The sequence below is a fragment of the Drosophila ananassae genome, chromosome XR, assembly GCF_017639315.1.
Source record: "Drosophila ananassae strain 14024-0371.13 chromosome XR, ASM1763931v2, whole genome shotgun sequence".
NCBI classification, from domain to species: Eukaryota; Metazoa; Arthropoda; class Insecta; order Diptera; family Drosophilidae; genus Drosophila; species Drosophila ananassae.
In genome coordinates this window covers 4769363-4786330 of record NC_057932.1, presented here as the reverse complement: position 1 = coordinate 4786330, position 16968 = coordinate 4769363, and the positions used below count along the sequence as shown (strand labels likewise).

At 39.4% G+C, this 16968-nt stretch overlaps 1 protein-coding gene across 1 annotated transcript; it reads right to left on the bottom strand.

The window, feature by feature from the left end:
• Nucleotides 1-741: 741 nt before the first annotated feature.
• On the bottom strand, nucleotides 742-16389 carry LOC6498706 (EF-hand domain-containing family member C2). The gene is made up of 4 exons (XM_001967076.4): nucleotides 16243-16389; nucleotides 15639-16186; nucleotides 2439-2709; nucleotides 742-2382 (listed from the first exon to the last, which is right to left on the bottom strand). Exons 1-4 carry the CDS (start codon nucleotides 16291-16293, stop codon nucleotides 865-867), a joined length of 2388 nt encoding a protein of 795 aa, XP_001967112.1. The 5' UTR covers nucleotides 16294-16389; the 3' UTR covers nucleotides 742-864.
• Nucleotides 16390-16968: the final 579 nt, after the last annotated feature.

Genomic DNA, 16968 nt, shown 5'->3' with positions numbered 1-16968 from the left:
TACAAACCTAATTCAAAATGGAAATGAAAGGCTGTTTTGTGATCTTTAAAACGAGCTCCATGCCATGCAATTTTTCGCATGCACCGTTAGGACAGGGGGTGCGTTTATATGTAGGCATCTTAGCAAAAAATGTATGCCGAACACAAAAATTTCAAAATTCAGCATATTCAAATAAAACATGGTACCCGGGGGTTTTTGGGGTCGCTGAATCCGAATCTGAGGTCAGTTTGACGCCATCACGTCAAGTTTCTTCATAACCTCAAAAAACACACTTTTCACTTTTTTTCGTGGCATGGAGCTCGTTTTAAAGATCACAAATCAGCCTTTCATTTCCATTTTGAATTAGGTTTGTAACACATCAGAATTTTGCGGTACGATTTTTCGAAAATGGCCAAAAACGGCGTTTTTCGACTATTCAACCGTTATTTTCTCGAAAACCTGACGTGATGGCGACCAACTGACCACGGATTCGGATTCAGCGACCCCAAATCCATATAGGAGGTATGGTCTGATCTCTGAATTTTTTTTTTTTTTTTTGTGGAGCTGTGTTATCTACAGTAACTACCGATAATCCGCGATTCCTTCCTCTGGGCAATCTCGGTAGTGGACACTAGAGTCACTACAAGTCCCTATTGTCCCCATTCAACAAGAACGGCGTAATAGTGTACTTATTATTAATTTATATACGCATCACGTTTTCGATATTCGTAAGTATAATTATTTCTTTTTAAAAATATGTAGTTAAAAAAAAATGTTTTATATTTATTTTACTTGGATGAAATAAAGTACAAACGAATGCAATACGCAGCGACCCGAGTGTGCTCAGGCTTAATTTGATTATATTTTTCCGAAATTGTATCTTTTTTATACAAGGGTAGGCTTATCATCTTTGTTAAGGTCTTCATCTCTTTTCTCGTTGTTGTTTGACGTAACTGTTGGTGGAAGTATCCGCACGTCGTTTATTTTATTACTGTCATCCTTACTACCAGTTGGCAAGTTAAGGGGCAGATTCAAGTAGTGCAGGAAACATGTAAAGTTAACGGAACGACCTTTGTGTAAAAATGGAACTTTTGGGCACAGCTCGAAAGCGTGGTTCACTGGAGGCATGTCACAGCCCTTACCACAAGAAACATCCAAAAAGTTCATAAGGTCACAAATCTCTATGTCGTTGCAATCGTTTCTGTTTAAAATGGATAATATATTATCAATAAGCTCAGCTGAAAATGGTAGTCGGCAACCGCGAAGCGTCGATCGCACTTTAGATTCTGGCAAGAATGGAACATTTTTTGGGTTTATATGATGAAAATGTTCCATTAAATCATCCCGTGCATTCCATAAAGAACGTTTCAGTTCAAGGTGAGCTGCTGCTCGTACATTTGATCTGGTACATTTATATGGTGATGTTTGTTCCGCAGAAAAATGACGACATAGCGTAATTATCTCATGATCGCTAATTTTATTACCCAATATGTTAATTAAAGATCCTTTAAAACTTTCAAATGAAACAAAAATATCAATTTTTTCATCCAACTCATTGCAAGATGGCAGACATGACCCAACGAAATCTGCCATTCGTGTCTTCAAGGAACTTCTAACTTTTTCCATAATAACAATTACATTTGCATGACAAAATTCTTCCGGGTGATGTTCCATGTATATTAAAGTATATTCGTCGGCGGAGACTATATGAAAAATAAAATCTTTAAGGGCCATAGTAGATCCAATAAAAAAGTTCCATGGCATGTAGTACTGTGGTTGTTTGCAGGAAAACTTCTCTTGCCCCGGTAGTTCTAGTCTTTTACGTTTCATAAATTCGCCGCCCAGAAATCCTGAATTCCGAACTGCAATCTCTTGAATTTGCAAAGTATCGTCGCACAAATAGTAACTTATCACAAAAATTCTTTCGCAATTAGCTTTAATAGTTGATAACATCTTAGCTCCAAACCGTAATACATAGCGATCAAATTTAATGAATTTTTTAAAATCAGACTTAGGTGGCTTCGGCTCAACAGATAAGCAATTTCCAACTGAATCCTCGTAACTTCCCCATCCATTAAACGGAGGTAACATACGTTCTGTAGACTTATGATCAGCGCAATCGTCAGATCTGTTTGGAATTGCTAATGGCGTAAAGTCTTGAATACCAAATCGCTGTTGAAAATACTTTCTAGTGAAAGGATCCAGGTCAGTTATCACCACTGCTCGACCATAAACATTTATTACACTTCCAATTTGCAAATCACGTTCATTATAATAATGAATTTCCTTATTTCCCGTATTAAGGGGATCAATGCAGTAGCGTACGTTACGCATATTCGTACCCAAAACATTAAGGAGTGTTTTTGGTGTTACCTGACCTGGGAGTAATAGTCCTTGAAACTCCTGCAACTCAAATATATTCAAAATTTAATATTCACTACGTATACGGTTCTACTTACTCGCACTAATCGGCCACGTTTTAGGAAAACAGTCGGACCATCGCGACCGGAATTCCGGATATGTGCTTCTTTTATTTCTATGGTATCATCAGCTAGATAGTAACAAAGCTCTAATTTTCTTACATCCCCAAATTCTGTTCGGTCATCCCAATAAGCAAAAAATTTTAAAACTTTTCGATCATATTTTAAAAATTGAGCAAACGGATGTTTTTTTTTTGTACTGCTTACAGATCGTGCCTGATCTCGGTTTCGTACTAATTCGGTTGGATCACTATAAAAAATATATTATAAATTTTATTAGTTACACATATGGTAAAATTAATATGTACATTTGAAGAATTTTCAATTTAGGGCAGTTTTCATTAATACGAAACATTTAATATCCGTTATTTTGTGGTCCTTTTTGATGTCAATATATAGCTACTTTCTGATAAAAACATGTTTGTGGAAGCCCACCGTATATTACAGATTTTACGGAATTTTACTGAACAACAACTTATTTACATTTTAATATAAAGGAAATTAGAGGGCTGAGCTTTAGTTTAGATTAGCCTAAAGGAAATCGGGCAGGTAAAATGTTGCGTAAACTAAAAAACAAATTAATTTTGTTCTGAATTTTTTTGCATCAGTACTAGAAATCACGATTCATGAACGCCAGACAAGAAAACTAGAGACAAAAGCCAAAGGCAACACCAATAAAAGCATTAGATCAACTTTTGTAATTGTTAATAAGTTCAAGCTTAAATAACCACCAAATAGGGTATTAAAAGTTCCAGTAAAAGAGCTTCACACGGCTTGTACAATTTGTTCCATCAAAGAATATTGCAAAAATTTCTACTGGAGTCTATGTTAAGGATTCCGATTTAAAAAAAAAGTCCGCGTCTAACTTAAGGGCAAAAATTATGAATTCTTTACCCATGGAAATAAACGGGCTTTCAAAACACGGACGTCAAACATATTGAAAGGAAAAAGGAAAAAGGCTAATCAACTCCACTGTACAACTTGAAAGTGGTAATCAACTCCACTAAATGACGTATATGACTCTTATAGCTGTCATATAACTGAACGATCGGAATTGGCTTAACTTTGTGGTTTTTTTTAAGCTAGAATGATGGGACTTTCTACGGATTCATAATTTCTACGGATCCTATCTAATTCGATCTGTCAAATTTTATAAGGATCGCCCAACTATATCTTATAGCTACCATATAACGGAACGATCGGAAATGGCACAACTGCTTGCTATTTGCTATTTTTAAAGATTCTTAAAGCTGTTTCCAACATTTTTAATAAAGAATTGATTTGATGGTGAATTTCTTATAAGGATCGACCAACTGTATACGATCCGATTCGGCTCCGCCCGAAGTTAACTTTCCTTTCTTGTTTTTTTTGATAATTTATTAAATAGTGAAACTCTCAAAGGGATCGGCCTCTCATATGTTTATTTGTATAAATAATTTGGTTTCCCACAACTACGAAACAATTTTGGATTTTTAATAGAATTTTGGGAAAATTTCTAATTAAAATTTTCAAACTAACCAAAAGGTTCCAAAACCTTTGTAAACTAAAAATTCATATAACCTTAGAACCACTGAAGCTATCGAAACATTCTTTACATCTTTGAAAAGGTTTTTTAATTTTTTTTTTTAAATATATTTCTCCCAGGCGTTTGGCGAAGAATCTTCTGTCGTAGGCAATCACTGGCGACACGAAACCCTAAACCTTCTACATACCGTCGTATCGCGGCGCTAGTTTCGCGGCGAATCCTTCTGACGCCTTGGACAAATGGTGCTCCTTTGCCCACACCGTGTTGCCAACCAGACTGTAGTGCCGCGCCTGGTTGTGTGCCGCCTGCTTCATGTTGCTCCGCACCAACTCGAACACCTTTTGCAGCTTCTTCGCAGTTTCCAGAAACGTGGATTCTTCTGATCCTGTCCCCTATACGTTTTATCGTATATTACCTTCGGCATCCGTGGCTCTGTAGCCCGGGGAAGCTCGAGTTCACAGCATTAACTCTGACCAGTGCTCGTCCCATGTTCTTTGGCCCTCTCCTGCTAACTGCGCGATCATAGTTCTGATCGTCCTTTTCACCTTTTTAGTTGTATTTTCCTGTGGTGGGTATGGTGAACTGATGCCGCACGCCAAGCTCCTTTAGGAACTTCTTGAAACTTCTGCTGCTGAATTTGACACCACTGTCTGTCACCATTTCCTTCGGCACCCTGTGCAGTACCGTGCGACAATTATCTCGCGAATCGCCATCTGTAGCGCCTTGGTGGCAAATCTTTTCTCTCAGCACGCTTATACATACGCACTTGACGTTTTTGACTGCTGTAGCACTCCTTGGCTTCTCTATTACTATCTGGCGGGAAAGTACGCCGTAGCTTACCTTTCCGGTCGTACTACGCCTTTTCCATTCCATTTTCCTAAGCGGGCTCTATGTTGTTAAGCCATTTCAGCGCCATGTGGTCTGTGATCCTTCAGGTATGGTCTCATCTGCCTAATCACCCATAATATACCTAGGCACTCCTTCTCGGTTTCTGAGTAGTTCTTTTCCACTCCAATTAAAGTCTGCTGGGATTTGCCACATATGCGTCCTTTATGCCGACGCTGCTAAAAATCTTGCCCCCTCAAAGCTGCTTCAATGCTTCGTGACATTTAACTGTCCCGTATTATTTTTCACCATAACACATTTCTTCACTCTTTCTCCAACAGTTCTTCCATCTTTGCGTTCATCGTCCCGTATATTTTTGGGTTTTTAGGATAATAACTCTGTTTTATTGGGAAGTCCTCCTTCATTGTAATCCTGTGTTGTCTTATGTTCGAGCAACCTGTTCGGCCTGCAACGCCTCTAATTCCCCTTCTATGAACCTCTTTTCACGCTCTTTTAACCAATCTACCAAGGATCCTGTCCCCGCTGTGATTGGAGGCCCGCGCATGTTACTGTTGTGCCGAATGCTCCAAGGAAGTCACATCCTAGCATACCAGTCTTCTTGTCACTATGCATTCTTGCGCTTTCTGGGATGCCTGCTAATTACTCCGAGATAAAGATTGCGGTTGCCCCTGTGTCTATGGCCTTGATTTCTGCTCCACCGACTTTGATGACAGCTGACAACTGCCATGGTTGAGACCATTGCGCATTTACCGCATGCAGGCAGCAGTCTGTGCTTCTTACTCCTGTCGCGCCGCACATCCTGCGGAACAGCATCCTGGGGTTTCTGCCCCTGTGGCCTGCGATGGGTTGCTACTGGTCCTTGATTTGGACTTCATTCTGCTATTGATGCGCCATTCCTCGGCCTGCCATCTTGGCATCCATCCTCGTCCAGAGGTTCCCTGTTTCTCCAGCGGTCCTTGGTGCGGTTCAATTCTTTGTAGTCTTGGTTTCCAACGCTAATCTTGCTGCCTGTTCTGAAAGAGCTGTTGGTGGAATTCTTCCCTGTGCAATTTCGGTGCAATTTTTCGGGTTAAGTCTGCCCTGTTGGCTCCTCTTATTGGCATCTTTTGTCTACAGCCGGCATTCTGTGGCCACAGCATTGGTCCTAAAATTTTAATCTAAAAATAGAATGAAGTTTGGAGCTGAATCTTGTGGATCTGCTGCCGCAAGCAGCAAATAGATGCTGTGGAGTTGACACCAGAAGTTTCATGCTGCTAAGCAGTTTTTGGAGAAAAGGTGCCAGACCCTCGAGTCCGTGGGTTTGGGGCGTTGGCTTCTCATCTTGTATGCTTGAAATCGAATTTTTATGCTTATTAATGCACTGCTTAATAAGCACTCCCTGTGCAGCATTTTGGCACATTGTGTTCTTCTCTTGGCGTCCAGGACCAAGGTACCTTGTCTTGCCAGTTGAGGAACGATTCGATGAGGGCTGGCGCCTGACCCTTTAGTCTGAACACTTGGCCCGCGGATGCTCATCATCCCGCTGCCCAACGTGTAATCGCCGACATTATGCCTTGTTGCGTCCTGGTGAGCAATTATCCAGAGCTACCCCCGTTCCGCGTTTGACTTGGATCCTGCCAATTAAGTTGTGGTTACGACCTCTCAGACTCCACCAGCTAACACATTTGTGACTCAGGGTCGAAACGCTGAAGTAATGTTTTCTCGGACCTCCAACATTCTGGTCCATAGATCAGGATCCTTCCTTCCATGTCGAGCACTGCTTGAGTCCGGCTCTCAAGTTCACCTCATTACATCGCGGCTAGCCAGCCAACTTTGCCGACTTTTTTGCCTTAAGTTTTGCCTATCCATGTACTCCATACACATTGAGGCAGTTGTGGCGTCTGCTGACTTTCTAAGTTGTTTGTTAATCTCAGGAACCACAATGCATACAATTTGAGATAGGATCCATTACAGCAGGGAACACGTGGGTAGGGGGGAAAACAGGGGTAGAAAAATAGAAAACTTTACACCACGGAGTGATATATATAGTTTATCTCTGGCTGTCTTTACCCACTCAACCTAGGACCTTTTATGTGGCAGATTGGATCACCGGAATCACAAGATTACTATTTTCCATGTTCAACCTTATAACTTAGGTTTTTTATTGAAGTAAAGATCGTATGTACTGGCGATGACAAACTTTGACTAACATCTTAGCAAACTAAGATAATTAGTAAGTAAATTAATAAAAAAGGATTCTTTTTGCAGTAAAATAGTATTCAATGAAAGGGATTCTAATGGTAATGGCATTCTTTTCGCTGTCATTATGAATTAGATTTTTGTTTTATTTTTCTGGGCGTTTTCCGCTTATTGACAGCATATCTTAACAATCATTATATTTGGGTAAGAGACACTTCCGTCCATCCGCGCCGAAAGGGGTTCCATTGCTGATGAATTGGGTTACATTATTGTTCTTGGAATCTTAGGGACTCTAGACTGGAATATTAAAATATTAAGTTATGCATCAACAAAACCGCTCTTTGAATGCCGTTGAATCAACCCAACTCCTTCAACTTAATTACTTTACGAGATTAACTTTGTTTGCGTTGTGATATTTAATGCTACATGCGCCACTCTTATGCTACATTTATGCATTATTCCCTTATCCCTTATTCCAGCAATCCCCTTTTTAGCAGTCGCTTGGGACCGAGTTGGTTGATCACCAAACTTGTCTAGTCGTCGCACCTCGGCATCTTTCTGCGTTGGAGTCACGTGGGACAAAGCTCGGCTTCTATAAAAACTTACTGAGTCCTTAACAAACCTTATGGAATTAGGCAATGTAGATGTTAGAAAACGTGAAGTTGGCTGACATTCCCGACTCTCCAAAAATCCCAGGGCTGCCTTACCTTAACTACCTATTTGCTGTTTCCAAATTTCCCTCACTGGCGACAAAATTGTCAGAAGGGATCAGTTATTACCGGGCTATTAAAAATACTTGGATATAGGTCACAAGTCTTTGGTACTGCAGGAAATGCGAGGTAAGTGCCAGTATTTCGTTCTCCATCCCTAGAAGAAGTACTTGAAAGAAAACAGCGCTACCACTAAGCTGAGAGTTGTATTTGATTGTTCGGCTGCCACATCCTATGGATATTTCCTTAATGAAGTTCTGGTATCAGGCCCCCTGATTCAACCTAAGCTTTACCATACCTTGCTTCGAATTCGGTCTCACCTAGTCGCTTTAACGGGAGACATTTTTAAGATTTACCGCTGCGCACGAGTTGCTCTAGATGATAGCTGGCTGCAGTGCATCCTGTGGCGAGATTCTGTCAAGGGCAACGTGAAGGCTTTTAAGATCAACACCGTGACGTATGGCACAAAGTCAGCGTCTTTCCTTGCTGTTCGATCAATGCACAAGGTGGTTTATGAAGGTGTCTGATTCCATTTTGGCATTTGGATTATCCGATTGGCCTGCCAACTCTGGTCCTTTCTGCGATTAAGGGGAGTTTAGATCCGGTGTACGCTATCACAAGAATCCGAATACGGTCTAAGTGTGGTGGTTGCCTCTATAGGAGATACCTAATGCCAATTCTTCGTTACTATCACCTTTTGATCTCTTTTGCATTGAGATTGCTCATGCTCCTAAGCTGGGCGTTCCCTTGTTTCGTTCATTTGTTTTTGAATTGGGATTTGTTCAGGGCTCGTAAGTTTGGAATTTATTCCTCTTCAACAACAAGCGGCAATCATTTCCCATTCCGGTGTATTAATTTTATTTTTATTGTTCCTAATTTAATTAGAGCTTTCCTGATTTCTTTAGCAGCTAGCAGGTTGCTCTTTAAAAAAGGACTGAAGTCATTTTGCATTGAGATAGTCCAACCTCCAGCAGTACGGAGCTTTTCCCTCTCCAAATAAAACTTTTTTTATTAATTAAATAATTATAATTCCTTGTCTTGGAACAATAAAATATAAGTATTTTTTTGTAAAAGGCTTTTATTAAATGGTGAGAGCTCCAAAGGGGAAATCCCACTTTAAAAATTATTAATTGGCATTTTAACAATACATATACATATACAAAATTTCTATTTAAATATCAATTATTCCACGAAAATTATCAGGAAAATTTGAAAGGAGTATTTATCACATTTTATTTAATATCATGGCGGTAAGACGATGTCATGAAAAAAGCCCTACATTGTCACAACCCATGGAATCTCCCAGCTTTATCATTTGCAATGATATGCAATAAAGATGCTGAATATACTATGACCACATGAAGGCATCAATTCCATTTGAGTTGTCTCACAACTTGGCCAGAAACCAAAACCACTTGTCCATTTTGCAGACGAGGATGTAGTAGAAGCGAATTAGAAAATACCGAATCAATTTCAGTTAGTTATATCCACTATATCCACTCTATCTTTGGGGTTAGTCCGTGTACAGGTACTAAGACATGTTGCTCGTAATAATCGAGTTGCCTCAACTATTTCAAGGCCGAACCAGAATGGTTCTCAGAATGCAGAGTGAACACGAAGAAGTACCTCATCTGCCAATGGCGTCTCAAATGGCTAGTTTCACCGCTTTGATCTCTTATGAAATTAATGCTATCACGGCTAATTTAAATTTGAATCCTAGCTTTAGAAGATGACGAGGTGAAATCAAAATCGAATGGGATAATGAGGTAACCAATTACTTACAAAGGGGTGACACCACGCGATTATGTGCTAGAAAATAAATAAATGAACCATCAAGAAATCAGGTTAACTCAGTAGTTAGACCAGATAGATTACCAGTCTAATCTAAATTGGAATTTAAAATTCAGCGGGGCCAATGGGGCCATTCCTATCGAAGATTTCATTTATTGAGTGAATATTCTAACTACTCAATGTCTAAATAGAAATCATGATTTTTTGTTTTAATTTGCAATTTTTTTAGTTTTGAGTCCTGCATTAAGATTCGCGCCGGTACGCGCCGGTAAGGAAAATATCTAGACCAACGAAATGATCGCGATATTAAAGAAGCCTCACGATGACTTCCTAAATTCAATGTTAGGAATAGCTAATGCCTTAAGAAAACCTTTGTCCGTTTTCGAAGTAACGGTAGATGTCCAACATAATCTTAGGTCGGAATTGAAACACGAGTTATTGCATATTCCAACTTCAACCATGGCTTCTTTACGCACCGAATGCTACAGTTATGAATCATTTTTCAAATGGTATCGTAATAGAGTAGGCGTGCGAGCAAATACACGACCTACGGGCAACGAAATTACATTTATCAACCAATCGGATTAAGTTTTTGAAGTCGAGCAGTACTCAAATGAAGTTTTTGTCATTCGCTCGATGGAAAAAAAGTTTGGAACAATAAGAGAATATCCATTGCATTTCTCGGAACCATTCCATACCATATCCTCGGAACCATATCAAAACTTAACAAAGATGAACCTGAGCTAGACCTTATCAAATTTACTCCCAATCATACATGCTTATACAAACAACTTTACGATTTGGAAAATGAGTACATTGTAGCAGCCTTAACAGCCAAAAGTCGATGCGCAAAGCGTATTCAACCTTATTACAGGAATGTTTGGGAGCTAAAGAAAGTCGCAATTCAGCACTAGTGCACAAGTAGGACGACATTAGTTCCTTTTCACAAATTATATTTTTAGGTCAATCATATTAGCTCTGTTGGTAAGCGGAGCAGTCAACGGTGTTTTATGTGGAGATTTAGCAAAAATCATACTGGCGGAGAAGAACAATTTGAAATCCAGCTCTACCAAAACTCCCAAAGTGCATGCGCTACAAAGAACAACAAAGCGAATGCCCATCTGGGGGAATCAAAGAATATGGAACTGCTGATAACGGGCAATTAGTGGACCGCTGCGGCCAGATACACTAAGAGAACAAACTAGTGATAATTTCAATATTTGATGCTGGCACAAGTGCCGACAATCTTTATGTGAAGAAATTGATAGAATGATCGCGCAAAATGTAATTGAATAAGCTTTTTCATCGGCGTGGTTATGTCCAGTAACTCTCTTAGTAAAACCAAACAAGGTTTACTAAGAGGCTTACTATACCCGATGCATGAAGATGCATTGTGGCAAATCGATTAAGATTCTCGATCAAGGATCACGTCTTAGTTTGCCACAATGACTTTTAGTTCTATCTTTAAGATTTGAAGATAATCTGCAACACTTGGCAGAGGTTCCCGTTCAACTTCGAAAATCAGAGTTCACTATAAATGTCGTAATATAAATGTGTAATAAGATACAATTTTCCTTGAGATTGTGTATTTGACTTTAGCTCCGCATCTGCCAGCGAATCAGGTGGGTTGATGTAGGTCGAATAATTATCGATCGTGTATGCTCTGTTTATGCTAATGATAAACTTTATTCAACTTACCGGTACTTGGGCTAGTGTGGCGTCTTGAGCTGAAAATGGGTCAAAAAAGGTTCCAGGTTCACGCTATCGTTTCTTTTCACTTTCAATTTACAACTGATGTATTCCCTCGTTTCTAACTTGCGCTAGAACAGCATGCAAGCCGCGGTGAGTTTTCAATAGATAAAGAGAGCAAAGTTAACAGCGAGAGAGAAAGATTCTAGAATACAATAGGGTGTGGGAAAATACAATAGGCAATAGGTTAGGCATAATTGTATAAATAAATGCATAAAACTTAAATTGAATTTCTACTGAAATTGTTTATAAAAATTTCAGCATAAATTCAATATAAATCTTATAATGATTAACATCACTTCAATAGTGATGTATAGTGATGTATATATATATGTATATATTCTTCTAAAGTGATGTATACGCTGCGATTGAGCGTATTCATCACTGAGGTATTTAAAGCATCGTACTGATAAAAATGGTGCGCTTGAGTACATGACATATAGTCATGTATATGACAGTATTAATTCGATAAATTTGCAATTGATCACTAAATGACCTCCTCATAACGATTAATTGATATTTCCCATGCGTCTCCTGAACCTCGAATTGACGGTACATTGTTGCTGCTGTAAGAGCGTATTAACGACATCGGAACCTAAGAAGAATTGAGTACAGACATTGCTGAATTGTTGCTCCAACTAAGAGTAAGTTATTCAATGATACATAAGAAGTTCTTGTGCCTTCAAGCGTTAGTTTGACGGGATAACACTTCTCAAATTCTCTAGAATACATGCTCTCTTCCGTACAAACCCAACCAAATGGATATCCATCAGAGATTAGCTTAGCAGGATAACTTTCTTCTCTTTTACATATTTTAGAGTACACGCTCTTTTCCGCTCAAGCTCAATCATCTGGTTACCACTCATCATCAAATCCTCATTTTAGCAGGCTTCTCTCATACAAATCAGAGTACTATGCTCTCTTTCGGATAAAATCTTTCCTTTTCATGATGCATCGAGCACTACTTCCCTTCCAGATCCTGATTGTGTTGATTCAGCCAATAAATGTTCCATGATGGAATTTTACGATAATCTAAATTTTTCTCGCACCTAATTTTCGTATCTTTACTACTGACGATATGAATCAACACGGCATTACAAATTTTCTTTTCAACACCAACTGACGAATAACGATAATAAGGAACGAAGGTTCCTTGCCACGTCAGTTGACGAACGATACGATGAGGTCCGGCGTCCTGCCATCTGTTTGGTTTGCCTCAAGTCCTCATCCTTTCGCTGCCGAAGTGTTCGCTGTTGCAGTGTTCCTGTTTCCGGATTCGATCCTGCCAATGAGCTTGTGCTAGCGACCTCTCAGGATTTGCCAGCGAACACGTTTATGAACCAGAATCGCCACGCTGAAGTTGAGTTCTTGCCAACCACCATTCTCCTCCGTGGTCGATCAGGAGCCTTTCTTCCGTGCCGGGCGCTACTAGATTTCGGCTCGCAAGCTTATCTCATAACATCGCGGCTGGCCAGCGAACTTCATCTTCATTCGTCGAAATGCTCTTTAGTGGTGATTGGCCCTGGTGACGCTGAACTATGAATGGAGCCTCGGCTAATGTTTACCTGAATTCTCGCCTATTCACGTATTCTGAATACATTAAGGCAGTCGTGATTTCTTACATCACAGAACGTCAGCTTGACTTGAAAATATATGTCTTCTACTAAAATATTCCTGGCAACGTAGTTCTGCCAGGTCCAAACATCCATTTTTTATTTATATGGAATCAGTTGGGTAAATCCAGATAGAATGCAACCTGCCTCCTGTGCAAAAGCACATTTTGGATGGGTATTTTTTTAAGGCGGTGGGGTGCCCCTCTATAACCTCGTTTGGTCGCTTAATGCAAGCTAATTCTTGCTGCCTTAATGAACACTTTTAACGATCATCTAATTCATCTTCGTTAATTCTAGGAACTGGAGCCAATAGTTTAGGCAACTTAGGAGAAGCCTGGCGACCATTTCGCCAGGCGCCGTGTCCAGCTTTAAACTGGTGCTTTTTCGTGCTTAGTCAAACAATCCCAGTGCTTAACTGGCTTCGCATCGGTTCTATTTTCTTGAGCGCATGCTTTATTTTCATCCAAATTTAAGGACCCAATATGCGTTGTTCATCAAGGAATACTTGGATCTAGGTCACATGTCTCTAGTGCCGCAGGATTTGCGAGGTAAGTGTCAGTGATTCTTTCCCCATCCCTAGGTCCTAAAGGAAAACAGCTCCACTACTGAGCTGAGAGGTGTGTTTGAAGGTTCGGCTGCCACATCCTACAGATATAACCTTAATTATGTCCTGATGTCAGGCCACGCGAGCCAACCTAAGCTTTGCCATACCTTGCTTCGACTTTGGTCTCACCTAGAGATATTTGCTAGATGTACCGCTACGTAAGAGCTCGTCTAGATGACAGTTTGCAGCAGTGTATCCTGCGGTGTTCCGATAAATTTATTATGATAATTACCCATTATTAAGATAACTACCAAGACATTGAGAATTTTCAACAAGTGTCGGTTTCAAATGTGGAAATTTTCATCCAATATCATGAAATTCGACGATAGCAGCCCATTCTCAAAGACCCTTGGATTAGCCTAGGACCCTTCAGCTGACCTTTTGCTATTCCCCTTTGAAGTATCTTATTTTCCGTTGTTCGGTTTTATGACCCAATTTGCTTGGTAGATCCTGTCGTCAACAGCTGATTCCTGAGCGCGGCGGAGTGAACCTGGTAGCCGTTCTCAAGACAGCTGCGGGCACGACAAAGCGAGCGGCGTCTAAGTTGTGTCTGCTGACCCTAAATGCCTCTGTTGAAGGCCCATCCTACAACGGTGGAGGATGTTGTGCCAAGCAGCTAAAGGCAAATTCTGTTCAGAATAATCTGTGCTATGCTTTTCCCAGTTTCGCTTACGCTTTGCTGGTATTTATATATACACACTAGCTTATCGTGCAATTGTGTGTGTTAGCCCCGCCTCGCCTGTCACCCTTGGAATAATAGAGAACTGCATTGCTTTGAGTTTCCCTTGCTAAGCTTACATATACTTGTGTTTACTTTTGTTTCGATCGGTTGTGGATTTGAGAGTTAAATTGAACCCCGAAATAAAAACTTAAATTTGATCTGCTCCTATTATTTTTATTCGGCCGCTAGTTTATTATTAGCCACTTTTGTGCTCTATCCTGAAGTAGCTTTGGCATGTGGCTTCCTTGGGGGGCACTTTTTCGTGTCGACCGAGCTCTTACCGAGTATTATATTTTGGCCTATTTGTTTTATATAAGGTCTTATATTTTTGTCCCTATAAATAATATATATTCTTGAATCGGCTCCTAATTAGATATAAGTATGTCCGTCAGTGCGTCTGTTTGTCTGTCTGTTTTTAGAGTTGTTTTAGAGCTGTTGTTACTAGTCTCTCAGTTGCACATATCCATTATAAGTCGGAAGGCAGGGATCGGTGGACTAAATCTTATATCTGCCATATAACTGATTGATCGGATATGCCATAACTTTAATGTTTTTCAAGGTAGGGGCTTGGGTTTTCCACACATATTATTTTTGGCCAAAATATCTAACCTCTTCATTTTTATAAGAATTTTCTAATAAAAATTTTGGAAACAGCAAGCATATTTTAAAATAGCAATCGTTTAGCTATTTGCCAGGAATAGGATATATTCGGCCGATCCTTATGAAATTTGGCAAGTCGGACTACTTTACCCAAAATGAAATCTGTACCAAGTCCTATCTTTCTAATGCCAATTCCGATCGTTCAATGAGAGCTATAGGATATAGTCAGCCGATCCTTATGAAATAGTATACAAAAGATACCTCAACAAATATAACATGTGTGCAAATTCCCAACCCTCTTACTTAAAAAACAAATTTATGGCATTTCCGATCAATCAGTTATATGGATATTGTCGACCGATCCTGTTTCGACTTAAATACTACCAGCAAGCAAAAGAAGGATGTTTGCAAAGTTTCAACTCGATAGCTCTAAAACTGAGTCTTGTTTGCGTAGAAACAGACGGAATGATGCTTGGGACTGTTTCCAACATTTTTATTCGAAAATGGATTCGATGGGGAAATTCCCATAAGGATCGGGCAACTATATACGATCCGATATATATATAATAATAATATAAACTGCTTCTTAACTGCAAGGGTATATCAACTTCGGTTTCGCTCGAAGTAAGCCGAAGTTTAGCATGGGGCAGGATAAAGAAACCAAAATAAAACAAGAAAGTTGAAGAAACCAAAATAAAACCAGAAAGTTCGGGTAATGGCCTCTTGATACCTTCATATAAAATAAAACAAGAAAGTTTTATTTTGGTTTCTTTATCCTGTCCTATGTATAAAAGAAAAGTAAAAATCACTAAGACTATCTTAAAAACCAATTTTTCACTTACCATGGAGATTCCACTGGATCGGGAACAGTTATTCCTCGCTTGTTTAAAAAAACGCGAGTGAAATGGTCACAATTAGTAATATGGTACTGGCGATCAAATATTTGAACTGTCATATTCACATTAAAGTCAATTAGTGACATAAACTCGTTATCACATGGCGGTGCTTTTCTGACTCTTTGACGATGCACTACACATCCTTGTACTATGCCTGAGTTATCAACACGTGGTTCAAAAATTTCCACAGTCCCATCTTCGAGATAGTAATATATTTTTACTTTGCGAACTAAATAGGGTGCGTGGTAAAGTTCCTGAAGTGTTTGCTTGAAAAATGCATGGAAACACAAAACTTTTTTATCGTAGGATATCCATGGAGGCATTCGAGGTCCTGACCGTGGGGGATAAATCGAAGGTGAACCAATCGGTGGGCAGCTGAGGTCTACAGCAACCCCGCTTGTGTCACTGGATGCAGACTTCTGGCGGTCACTAAGCATACTAAGACCTTGAAAATTTAACAAACTTTGTGGTTTCGGGTAATGGCCTCTTGATACCTTCATATAAATGGCATAAATTAAATTTTGCTTATAGCTTATAAGTAAGTACTTACATCGCGGAAAAGTGTGCCCGGCAAAAGGGGCATTCCTGGAATGCGTAACATATTTCCTTAATTAATTTTACTATAGAAACTTTCAAGTATGTGTTGTGTATTTTGAGGAGTAATTTAAACAATCAAATTGAGGCAACAAAAATTGAGCCTACTTAACTATTATATTTATTTTCGGTATTTAATATAACGAAGGCCAGTTCGTTTTATGTATGCTCAGCATTTTACACAATCTGCTTTCCCAAATTTCTTGTTACGAATTGTGATCATGATATACTACCTTATGATCACAATTCTATAGGATCCTTCCTGTACCTCGTAGAGAGCAAGAATACGTAAAACATTTTTCTTCCAGCTATTAAACATAGTCCTGTCTCCGGAGAATTCATTAATTTTGACAAAACTTAACGTCATCAGCGTGCATAAGTAGAAGTGAATCAGTTAAGGCAAGGGGCAAATCGCTAATAAATAATGTAAGAAGTAAGGGCCTACGTTGGTTTCCGTGACGATTAAACGCGAGGTAACATCTTTTAAGTATACACGTTGGGTTTTTCCAGATGAGTAGCTCGAAATCCAGATAAGGAGATCTATTGGAAATTCCAAATGACTGAGTTTACTTATAAAAAAAAGGACAGTTAACGGCTCTGGAGAGCCGAAGTTTATTTACCCTTGCAGTTAGGTAGCAGCTTATATTATAATATATATATATATCGGATTGTATAAAGTTAG